The sequence below is a fragment of the Sapajus apella genome, unplaced genomic scaffold, assembly GCF_009761245.1.
Source record: "Sapajus apella isolate SASKATOON/1434 unplaced genomic scaffold, GSC_monkey_1.0 scaffold53, whole genome shotgun sequence".
Classification (NCBI taxonomy): Eukaryota; Metazoa; Chordata; class Mammalia; order Primates; family Cebidae; genus Sapajus; species Sapajus apella.
This window is the reverse complement of record NW_022436993.1, coordinates 7531833-7544296: the sequence shown is the minus strand read 5'-3', so window position 1 is coordinate 7544296 and position 12464 is coordinate 7531833. Positions and strand designations below refer to the sequence as shown.

The window sequence follows — 12464 nt, the reverse complement described above, 5'->3', positions numbered from 1 at the left end:
TGGCAGGGTCTCCTTCTTTTTAAAAGCTAAATAATATTCCATTGTATGTGTATGTAGACCACAATTTCTTTACCCATTCATCCTTTGATGGGCAGTTGTTTCCATATCTTGGATATTATGATAAAGATGCAATGAACATGGGAGTGCAGATATATTTACAAGCTGTGGTGTCATCTACTTGGGGTATATACCCAGAAGAGTAACTGCTGAGTTATATGGTAGTTCTATTTTTAATTTCTTTAGGAGCTTCCATACTGTTTTCCATAATGGCTTTACCTAGCCACATTTCTACCAACGTGTACTAGAGTTTCCGTTCCCAGGAGTGTATTTTCTCATAGGTTTTTCTGGTTATATAATTTCAGTGCTTCTTCTCCTCTGCATAAATAACAAATGCTCACAGTAAGAGAGGTTGTGACATTTGAAAACAAAAATCGACCAATATTGTTTCTATATGATTAGCCCCTCTAACAGACCCCTGAGGAGGCCTCTTTGTCTCTTGATGCCTGAGGAGTCAATTTCTTGGTAAAAATCTAAACAATGCAAACAGACCGTATTCTTAGAAAAGCTCCTGGAATGGATTAAACCTCCAAGGAAGAGACGCAACTCACCTACAAGTCTAGGTAACTGGTCCTCTAAATAGCATTTAAGTTTCCTACAGGATAAAATCCAAGGAAAGTGTGCTGGGACTATGATCCCTTGAGCCCTGTCTCTGCAGAGATTGGGGTTCAGCACTCGCCGCACTCTGGTTCCAGATTTCTTCAGTCCATCTCCTAGACACACATATCCCAGGACTCAAGATGTGCCAAACTGCACCAAGTTCCCAGTATGCTATGTTATCTCTCATCTGCCCTTTTCCTGCCTAGAATACTCCTTCCCCATTTCTCTACTTGGCTTTTTACTTATTTACTTACTTATTTATTGATTGATTGATTGAGACAGTGTCTTGCTCTGTGACCCAGGCTAGAGTGTAGTGGTGTGATCTCAGCCCACTGCAACCTTCCCCTCCTGGGTTCAAGCGATTCTCATGCCTCAACCTCCTGAGTAGCTGGGATTACAGGTGCTTGCCACTACAACCAGCTAATTTTTCTATTTTTGGTAGAGATAGGGTTTTGCCATTTTGGCCAGGCTGGTCTTGAACTCCTGACCTCAAGTAACCTGCTTGCCTTGTCCTGACAAAGTGCTGGGATTACAGGCATAAGTTGCCTGGCCTCTACTTAGCTATTTCTAACCCTATACAGTACTCCATCACAATGCTTTCCTGAGCACGACGGTTTTACGCAACTGGTTCGCCCACCAGAATCTGAGTTTTCTGAAAACAGTAACTGTTTCCTTTTGTGTTCCCAGTATCTCACACGTACCAGAGATACTAGATAAATGTTTGGTGACTGAGCAGATGGAGTTACAGGTATCAGTAAAACACCAGGGCAATTGGCTGTGCCACTGGTGCACTACCCTCTTGGCATGCTATGGGCAATAAACTGAGAGTTCCAGAATATACTGGAGCATCTCCTGCAACTCTTAAATACGTATTACATGGGATGAAATGCTGGAAGCACAGCCTGGCTAGGGTGGGTTAAACTGCCACAAAATTTAGAAACTTACTTGCAGTCAGTTAAGTCAGGACTAGGGCATCCCCATCAGATTCTCTTACAGCAAAATGGGAAAGGTCATGAGGTTGGAAAGCTGAGAACGTCTATTTTGAAAAGAGCATCTGTTTTTCATTCCCCATCACACTCCCATATCCTTTTATGTTTTCCAGAGGAAAACAGAAACACATAAAATACCTCAAACAAAACTGAATACAAGTTCAAATCAAGGCAGGTAAACACTGGGTGGGATTGCAAGCACATACAAATACTTGCAATACCAGAAAACTCCAAGTTAAGGAAAACCAAAGACAAAGTAATACCAGGAGGCAGGTACACTTTGCAGGCAATGAACTAGAGGCAAACACAAAGATCAAAGGAAACCTCACAGTGAAATAAGCTGAAACCATCAGGATCCTTTCCACCAGAGGAGCTGTGAGTCAAATAAAATATAAGTTAAGTGAATGTAATATCAAAAGGCAGTAAAGACAATTTCAAATAATACTATTTAGGAATCAAAACAAAATTGGGTAAAGTTTAAATAAAAGCTTCTGTTCTTAAATCAAACTAACACAGTAGAGATGTAAAAGGAAAACCCTTTGGCAACTTAATACATTGGAAAGTATACTGAAAAGGAAAATAAACCCAAAATAATCACATAAGAAAATGAAAATACTGAGCAATCAAAGTAAGATGGAAAAATATCAAGAGAAACGCATAACTAAAACGATGATAAAAACTTAAAGGAGAAGGCCTATATGTTAATACTTATAAAAACCAAATGTAAATGATGAAAACCTTGTACTTTTGCCTCAAGGAAATGAGCTAGCTGATTGTTTAACTGTTTGTCCTAACATTCGGAACTTGCTCTAACTCAAAAGAAGCAATGAACACTGTGACTCTCATAACTCCCCAACTACTTAATTCATAAAGTAAAACAGACCACTTTCAGAACATAAACACATTCTTATACACAGAAAGAAGAGAAAGAAAAAGAAAGTTTATTTTGGGTACTTAGCTTAGGAAATATAAAATATGTTCTTCTTGTTCTGCACTATTCTTACGACAGATGCAAAATCTAAGCCTAATAAGGTTAAATGATCTCTTAGAGAACCCAGACCGAGTAGTGAGATCACTGGGACTTAAGTCCAATGTCTCATCCTCCAGTTCAGGTTTCCAGCCATCACAGGAGACCGTTGCCACATACCCCACCCCAACTGAAGGGGGAATCAAATATTAAAAGACACCTTTCTGGGACATGACACATTTTATCATGTGAATTACAGCTAGACAGGAGGAATAAATTCTAATGTTCTATAGGACTGTAGGATGACTATGGTTAACAATAATGTATTTATTATATAGTTTCAAACAGCTGGAAGAAGGATGTTTAATGTTCCCAATAAAAAGAAATGATAAATGTTCAAAATTATGATATGCTAATTACCATGTTCTGATCACTATACAGCATATATATCAAAACATCCCTCAGTATCTCATGCATATGTACAATTATTATTTATCAATTAAGACATTAAAAAAAGAAAAATCAATCCTTAAAATAGCCCATTATAGCAGTGGTAATGGGAAGATGATCTTGAACCAAAAAATTTTAACTACATTTTGTTTTTAAAAGTAGATAGAATAAATTTAAAAGAACCAACAAAATCAAAAAGAAAAATAGCATTTCTAAATATTTATAAACATTTCCTTTCTTCATCTTACCCCTAACAAGTATTGTTATAAAATTCTTTTCAATTTCTGGGATAGAATTTAAACAAATGCATATGACTGACTGTTACTGTTAAAAACACTAACGATTTTCATCACCCTAAATATCTCTATTTATGGTCTCAATCAGCACCTTCTCACCAGAGCCCAGCATAGCACACATTTCAAAGGGGACTCTAAATTTCAAAGCCACTGAGAAATCATGGAGACTTCTTTCCTTCTCTACCAGAAAAAAAGAAAAATACTGGACATGTTTCCACTTTAGAATATTTTTTCAGCTATGCTTTAATGTCATGGAAACATATCAAAACATCATCAAAAATGTAAGAATCTTCTTGAAAGCCTTCCCCAAGAGAATTTTATTTTAGAAAAATAATTATACTTACATATATTTATGCATGTGGTCCTTGTTTATAAAATATTCATTTGGCCATTTTATGCCCTCTCCAAATAGTTGCTGAATGTGTATTCTAAGAGCTAGAGATACAACAGTCAACAAAACAGCCAATATCTCTGATTTTGTGGGGCTTGCAGAGAGAGCCACACAAATACACAAATCAGTATATAATAGCTGGAGTGGTATCAGGTGCTATGAAGGAAAAAATGCAGAGAAAAGGGACAGTTAGGAAAGAGGTGCTATTTTATCTCTGGTAGTTAGAGAGGGTGTCATCTGAGCATTGGGTACCCAATTCAAACTATGCACTCATTAGCACACGTCAAACAGTACCCCAAACAATTCCATACAAAGTTGCTGTAGAAATCATCCTCCTGTTAGTTCTCTTGATAAGTTGATCACTGGCTTCATTAACCCTCATCACCACACAAGGGCTCACATGACTAACCCTACCATTATGGCCTCTAGCTGTAATACGATTTATTTCTCATGTGGCATTTATTGCTATAAATTTCCCTCTAGACACTGCTTTAAATGTGTCCCAGAGATTCTGGTACATTGTGTCTTCATTCTTGTTAGTTTCAAAGAACAACTTTATTTCTGCCTTCATTTCATTGTTTATCAAGTCGACATTCAGGAGCCAGTTGTTCAGTTTCCATGAAGCTGTGCAGTTCTGAGTTAGTTCATTCTGAGTTCTAATTTGATTGCTCTGTGGTCTGAGAAACTGTTTGTTATGATTTCCATTCTTAGGAATTTGCTGAGGAATGATTTACCTCCAATTATGTGGTCAATTTTAGAGTAGGTGCAATGCAGTGCTGAGAATAATGTATATTCTGTGGATTTGGGGTAAAGATTTCTGTAGATGTCTATTAGGTTCTGCTTGGTCCAGATCTGAGTTCAAGTCCTGGATATACTTCTTAATTTTCTGTCTTGTCGATCTGTCTAATATTGACAGAGGAGTGTTAAAGTCTCCTACTACTGTTGAGTGGGAGTCTAAGTCTTTTTGTAGGTCATTAAGAACTTGTTTTATGTACCTGGGTGCCCCTGTATTGAGTGTGTATATATTTAGGATTGTTAGCTCTTCCCCATCTGACAAAGTGCTAATATCTAGAATCTACTAAGAACTAAAACAGATTTACAAGAAAAAAACAAACTCATCCAAAAGTGGGAAAAGGATATGAACAAACACTTTTCAAAAGAAGACATATATGAGGCCAACAAACACATGAAAAAATGCTCATCATCACTGATTATTAGAGAAATGCAAATCAAAACCACATTGAGATACCATCTTATGCCAGTTAGAATGGCAATCATTAAAAAATCTGGAGACAACAGATGCTGAAGAAGATGCAGAGAAATAGGAACATTTTTACACTGTTGGTGCGAGTGTAAACTAGTTCAACCATTGTGGAACACAGTGTGGAGCTTCCTCAAGGACCTAGAAATAGAAATTCCATTTGACCCAACAATCCCATTACTGGGTATATACCCAAAGGATTATAAATCATTCTATTATAAATACACATGCACACTTATGTCCATAGCGGTACTGTTTACAATAGCAAAGACCTGAAACCAACCCAAATGCCCATCAACGATAGACTAGACAAGGAAAATGTGGTACATATACACGATGGAATACTATGCAGCCAAAGAAAATGATGAGTTTCTGTCCTTTGTAGGGACATGGATGAATCTGGAAACCATCATTCTCAGAAAACTGACACAAGAATAGAAAATCAAACTCCGCATGTTCTCACTCATAGGTGGGTGATGAACAATGACAACACAGGGGCACAGGGAGGGGAGCATCACACACTGGGGTCTGGTGGTGGGGGGCAAGGGAGGGACAGTGGGAGGATGGGGAGGTCAGGGATGGATAACATGGGGAGAAATGCCAGATGTAGGTGACGGGGAATGGAAGCAGAAAACCACATTGCCACGTGTGTACCTATGCAACAGTCCTGCATGATCAGCACATGTACCCCAGAACCTAAAGTATAATAAAAAAATAAAAAATTAAAATTAAAAAGCCAACTTTTTCTTACATTATTTCAGTCACTGAGTCATCACTGCCTATCTAAAATCTCCCCCACCATCTTTGAAAGAGTATGAAATTCCCCCTTTAAAAAAAAAAAAATGACTATTCCCTCTTACCCATGTGTTACTCTTAAATTCTAGTATAAATGCAAGAATATTTGCCTACACTTTCTTGCAATGAGACATTTTCTCATTCAGTTTGGCTTAGGACAGTGTCCTCTTGCTAGAAATAATTAGAAGAGAGAGGAAACGTGGGCTTGAGAAGAAAAAGAGGTGATGAACAGCAGCAGGTTTTTATAGCCTTGGAGGAGAGAATACAAAGAGACAAGTGACATGGGTGTAGTCTGCTGGTGCGGAGGGAGTAGAGGCATCCAGGCAGAGGACCTCTGAATTCCTGGTCTCCACACAGATTCATTCAGGACCTAAATCAGATATGGATGACAGTTTCCAAACTGATCTCCACTGCGGCCTCCTCTTCTAAACTCTAACTGCGTGTGTGCTGCTTCCACTTGAACATCTCAATGTTCTGTCCTATCCAATGTATGTTCTGTCCTATCCAATGTATGTTCTGTCCTATCAGAAACATTTTTCTCCCAAAGCCCCATGGTCTCGTTAATGTCCATCAGCATTTGCATCTCTACTCAAACACCCCTTCCCTGAGGAAGGCTTCCCTCACATTAAGGCCAGATGGAGCCACCCTGGTATTGTAGCCCCCATCCCACCCCCTCACAGTCTTGATTCTGTTCATCATTATGTATTACTTGTGTAAGTGTCTGCTAAATGTCAAGGCCCCCCAACAGCCTCTAAGCCACTTACAGGGGATGAATGTCTCTTTTGCCCACTGCTGTGTGCACTGCCAGATCTAAGCTCTTGGCCGGTGCACAAACAGCAGTCAGTAAACATTTGGTGACTAAATGAATGAATGACGTGATGCAGAGGACAGACATGAAGTAAAGGGTCATTCATGAAACAAAGACTCTCTAGTACATTCCCTTTGGGAGAGACATCAATTTCAAAATGCTGAATTGAGTAACAGTAAATAAGGCTGATCAAAATTAGTTCTTGTATTCGCTTTGGGTTTTATTTATCTCTTTAAATATCAATATTATTCTGCATCTAAAGAACCAGGAAGGACACTGAGGGGAGAAATCAGTGACCTCACATCCAAAAAAAAGTAATCAGAGGCCGGGCATGGTGGCTTATGCCTGTAATCCCAGCACTTGGGGGGCCGAGGTGGGTGGATCACTTGAGGTCAGGAGTTCCAGACCAGCACGAGCAACATAGCAAGACCCTCGTCTCTACAAAAAAAAAAAAAAGATAAAAATTAGCTAGGTGTGGTGGCACACACCTGTAGACCCAGCTACTCAGGAGACTGAGGCAAAGAATCGCTTTAATCCACAAGTTGGAAGTTACAGTGAGCTGAGATTGTGCCACTGCACTCCAGCCTAGGCAACAGAGCACAACTCTGTATTAAAAAAAAAAAAAGTAATCAGGAAGTTACTGAACCCTTCATTAGCTATTCAGACAGACACAAAAAGGGGAGATCTCCTGTATGTTTTACCTACAATAAAACAACCAACTCTTTCACAGCTTCATCATCTCCTCAACCACATTACTTTTTCCCCACGAAGGTCGAGTTGCCCAACCTCAAAATTTCCTGCCTTTGGGGTTTCAGCAATATGGCCTTTGAGTTGAAAGGGAAATGCAGTATTTCTTTTGTTCTCATATTCTTCAGTCCTTTCCCCTCCTCGCTGTACTAAAATACAACTGCAAGGACAGGAAACATTCCAGCCTTAACCTTTAATAACAGCTTTATAAGTAAAATTAGTTTAACATCCCAAAGAAATTCATTGACGTTCTAGCCTTAATCCATCAGCCTGGATGCAGAAAACAAGATATGGGGGAAAAGTGGGTATGTAAAATAGAGAGAATATTATTAACAATCAAACATATTAAATTAAAAAAAAAATCCTCTCATATCCCGAGTATTATGCCCAATTTCTTTTGGTAAGATCTAACTCTGTCTGCAAGTTTATATTAATATTTAAACATATACATATTCATTGTAACCTCTTAGGTACCCTAATATTACTGTAAGATTGATTTTTTTTCCTTAAGGGAAATCAGATACAAACTATGCAGAACTCAGGTTTCCACTATGACTGTGTAGTATGTATACTTATCACATACAACTCAAGTAGTTATATGAGTAAAACAGACTCAAGTAGCAAATCTCAAGACCCTTTTGTCATGACAAATCCACTGCTGTGATATAGTGAAGACGAGAAAAAATAACATGCAGAAATGCAAATTAGTAGCGTTTTTTTTTTTCTTTAAAAAAAAAAAAAAGGACTATTAACTTTCTGAACTTAATTTTAAATTCTCAAACACACCCAGGCTAGATGTTCATGCAAAGGTGAAGAGAGGTGAAGAGAATGTTAAAGACAATCTTGTGACACACTTAAAAAGTGAATCCATTTTCTTTGTGAGCGGTGAATGTTGTTTGATACCTCCTTCATCAGACGGTCGTGTTATTTCACTGCAGCATGAAAAGCTAGGGTAAATCTCGGAGACTTCTGACCTGTCGTCTCCCAGACCTGTACCAAAAGTACTGCTGGAATGAGATCGAGACCAATGTCGCCTACAGTGACTTGCCTTTTCTATATTGGAGGGAAAATATTTACGCCTGTGATTGACTTGAAAAGCAAAATCAACAAAAAAATTACTTAAAAGCTTAACAGAGAAGAAAAACAATCTCTTAGTAAAGAATAATTCAAAATCTCAGTTCTAGGCACCTATTCCCAAACCTCAGCACGCCTTGCATCAACTACAGGAATGACTTAACTGACATTTTATGCTTCTTTAAGTCTCAATTTTAAAGGACAAATAAGGGAGAGAAAATTGACAAGGACTAAGAAAACATTGATAAACTAATAAATTTCTGTTAATCGTAATCTCTGGTTTTCCTTTAAACTATCACGAGGTATACAGTGTTTGTTGCCTTTTCTTTATCTTTAGAAAAACAAATGACACCATTTGGCTAAACAGATGAATGAAATTGACTATAAAAGTACTAGAATTCCTACTTTGCCTTGGGTATTCGATCTTATTAACATCAACAACTAAATAAAGAGTAGAAATCAGGGGTTAGAGGCAGATCTAAATGACACAGCTATCTATTGTTTAACATAACTGTGTAACTGTCAGAGAAAATTTGAAATGTCAAATCAAGCTATCGTTCATACCCCAGCTATTCATTTTTTTGCCTTTGATTATGAACTTGCAAGTTAAAAGTCAACTATGCTTCCTATGTAAACTATTCATTTTATATTACATAAAATCTCAAAGAAAACTTTAAGGATACTTGAAAATTTATTTTAAAACATTTATGATGCCCTATAGAAAACCTTTCAACTGTTCTATATATAATTCTTTAAATCTACCTTTAAAATACTGTAACAGTACTTCATGAAACAAATCTCCCTTTTGTCTCAACAGTTTAGTGCATTCCGAGTAACTGCATTTGTAAACCCAGAAATTCTATAAAAGCATTCTTATTAATAAAAAGCTTATTTAAATGAATCTAGGACAGACTAATTAGTATATATTAAAAAGTTCTTTTGCAAGTTTTTTTTTCCATAAATGATTAATTGTATTTAAAAGTAACAGAGCCTTTTTTTTTTGGTTTCCCAAATTCTCAGCTTTAAAATTTCTATTTCACAGCACAATGAACCTCTATAGTTCATAGTGGCTTCAATTTTGGGAAAAAACCATATAAATGGGAGGAACTAAAAAGTGAGCAATACCAGAGAGCATATGTAGACTTCTAGACTGAATATTGTCTTCCAGGGGATCAAGGTCGAAGATGGAGCCAGGGTCTGTGCGCCAAACTTTGAGGTCTTTTGCCAAAAGGAAGAAATCAACATTCATCAAGAAGGAATTAAATAAATAATTAATTAATTAAAAAAAAAATAAGCCAGTACCGTAAAGAGGGAAGCCAAAGTTTGCAAAGGAATGGATATAAAAAGAAAACATGACTAGCAAACTCACAGTGCTGCTGACCTCAGAAGAGAATGAAAGTATACTTGCTTTCACAAGTATCTGTTAAGAAATCTTTATAATCAAATTGAAGTTGCCTGGTCTATTCATTGAGCTGTCCTGCCAGACCTTGCTGAAGCAGCAGCAGGTGATCCCCCACAGCACCCCCTGAATCCCCAAGCACGCTTGCTCTCCACAGGCTGAAACAGGCAAAATGTTTGATTATAGTTTCTGATTCAGGACTTGTGAATAATTCATAGGAAACAATTGAGAAGTTTATGTTTAAAAAACTGAACAGAAAACCTCCCTTCCTATAAAAAAAATAAGTATTTTAAATGTGGAGTGGTGGCAAGTCTGGTTTTCACTCTGACTCTGTGAGTGCAAACTAAGTGTATCCAATAAGATACATTTATTTAAAAAGTGTTATAAGCAAGGCACACAGCAAGGAAATATGAATGAAAAGAGAAATAATATCAGCTTCCTGCTGTCAATGGACCCCTGCTATAGTCAGTGATCAGACCATGCAAACCACTTTGTTCTCCTCCTCTTTTAATAACTTCTGAATTCATCAGTCTCTACAACTAAAGAACATCAGGTCTTAAAATGAGCTGTTTATTGCTGTACCAACAACTCGAAAATAAGAACCTAGCTATGGACATAGGGCAGAAATGGAGCTAGAGCAAAAACAATTTGTAAAATGGAACTGGAAATTTGCTCATCTGTTTTTAATTAATATTATGTAGTGTTGACCATATGCCAGGCACAATTCTCATTTACCACCTATTAATTTAAGTTTCTTACTTATCCTCAATTTGTAGATGAGGAAATTAAGGCACAGAGAAACTGAGTAGCTTGGCCAAGGTTACACAGCTCATAAGAAGTAGCAGAGCCTCCAACAAAAATAGGAGCAGCGCAAATTGGCTTAATCTGAATTACTCAGAAAATCTCTCAATGTTTATTTTCATGCCTGATACAGAAGCTGGCTCATTGGAAAGTTTAATGTTGGCCAAATGTACTTTATTTTATGAACAAAATGATGGCAAGTCTTCAATGGAAAACAGTTCTTCCCAATAAGAATAAATAAGCCCACTTCTGCATTGCCAAGTAAATAACTTAGAGTTACACATATTTTAAAAAACAATCGTGTTCTCACTCAAAGGCAGGTGTTGAACAATGAGAACACAGGGACACAGGGAGGTGAACACCACACACTGGGGTCTGTTGTGGGGGGCCAAGGGAAGGACAGCGGGGGACAGTGGGGAGATCAGGGAGGGATAACATGGAGAGAATGCCAGATGTAGGTGACGGGGGGATGGAGGCAGGAAACCACATTGCCATGTGTGTACCTATGCAACAATCCTGCATGATCTGCACAAGTACCCCAGAACCTAAAGTATAATTAAAAATAAATCATAATTTCAGCCTCAATGGTTTTGAGTACTGATTTCTCAGAGCTCAAGGTCTAGACAGTTTCATGGTTTTTAGCAACGACCTCACCATCATTCCTGGCCTCTGATGTGTGCAGGACCTGAGGTAAGCTGTACAGACTTGAGCAGTTCCACCCTAAATGAGATGAATCAGAACCCCTGCCCTATCCCTTAAGATAGTTCCATCCATTTAGCACAAAGCAATGAAACTCTAGTTTCGTGTCACATTTAATGAAAACATCACAACTCAACCATCCAACTTAATGTGATCCTTTTAAGTAATCAACTCAGGCAGATCAGCAAAGTTATCCATTACCTACAAAAATATTTGGAATCCTTCTTCGGAAAGTACTTTCAGAGTCACTTTAGTATAACCATCTAAGCTCTGACTTTAGTACCCTGGTTTTGTAAAGATATTACCTTGTCAAATTTACACTTTCCCCACGTAACTTACCTCTAAATGGCCTTTCACAACTATCAAAAAATAAGCTCCTACTTTTAAAGATGAAGAAAACCTAACACTGAGATTACTGCGTGGCATATACTAAAAATATTCTTCAAGCTATAACTATACTACATAATTCAGAGGTTAACTGCTCTGAAGGAGACAATAGTCTTGAGTTGTTGATATAGACTGAAAAATCAATAACAATCCCTCCTAGCCCTGCATTATACTTCAGTGTGATCTTTTCTGGTATCTCAACCACCATTCAACAAACATCCTTCTACAACTTCCCCTAACTATAATAAACAGCCGGAATAAAAGTTTGCTCTCTTAATTACAAGACTTTCAGATGGCTCTCAACTATTCCAACCCAGAAATAATATTTTTTAAGTGAGCTATTACTATTATGGAATACCATCAGAATGCCCCTGGCATGTCTATTTGTGATAAAAGGACCTAGACGCAATATGGTTATTTCTGCCACTCATGCACATGATGTCAGCAGAACGACACATTGGCCAAGCACACGGGCTAAAGAAAAACAAAATAATTGTTCAACCATTGTTATCACTCACATCTCTGCTGCTTCTTTGCTTAACAAGGAGGGACATTCTTAAGACTAGCAAGGTATTAAAGGCAGAACTTCCAATGCTAGAAAAGACTTGAGATGATACCTGATAAATGCCAGAAATCCCATTCCACATTATACAAAATACCTTACCTGTGGTCTGTTTTAAATTGGATACCACACCCAACATGTGATGAGGAGTCAGATGACTAAAGAGGGTAATTCTGAAGCT

At 37.7% G+C, this 12464-nt stretch overlaps 1 protein-coding gene across 23 annotated transcripts in view; it reads right to left on the bottom strand.

Annotated features, from left to right (window-relative positions):
• NEBL (nebulette) overlaps positions 1–12464 on the bottom strand; it is a 690461-nt gene that overhangs the window by 339165 nt on the left and 338832 nt on the right. For 14 of the 23 annotated variants that reach the window (XM_032244113.1, XM_032244114.1, XM_032244115.1 and 11 more), the window contains 2 exons: positions 9561–9653; positions 8265–8414 (listed from right to left, as the gene is read on the bottom strand). The exons of 6 other annotated variants lie outside the window; for them this stretch is intronic. In XM_032244113.1, the coding sequence (XP_032100004.1) occupies positions 8265–8414; positions 9561–9653 (243 nt within the window). Of the gene's footprint in view, positions 1–3275; positions 3795–7535; positions 7632–8264; positions 8415–9560; positions 9654–12464 lie in introns of those variants that run through there. 3 more of the 23 variants (XM_032244124.1, XM_032244126.1, XM_032244122.1) reach the window with 3 other exon arrangements.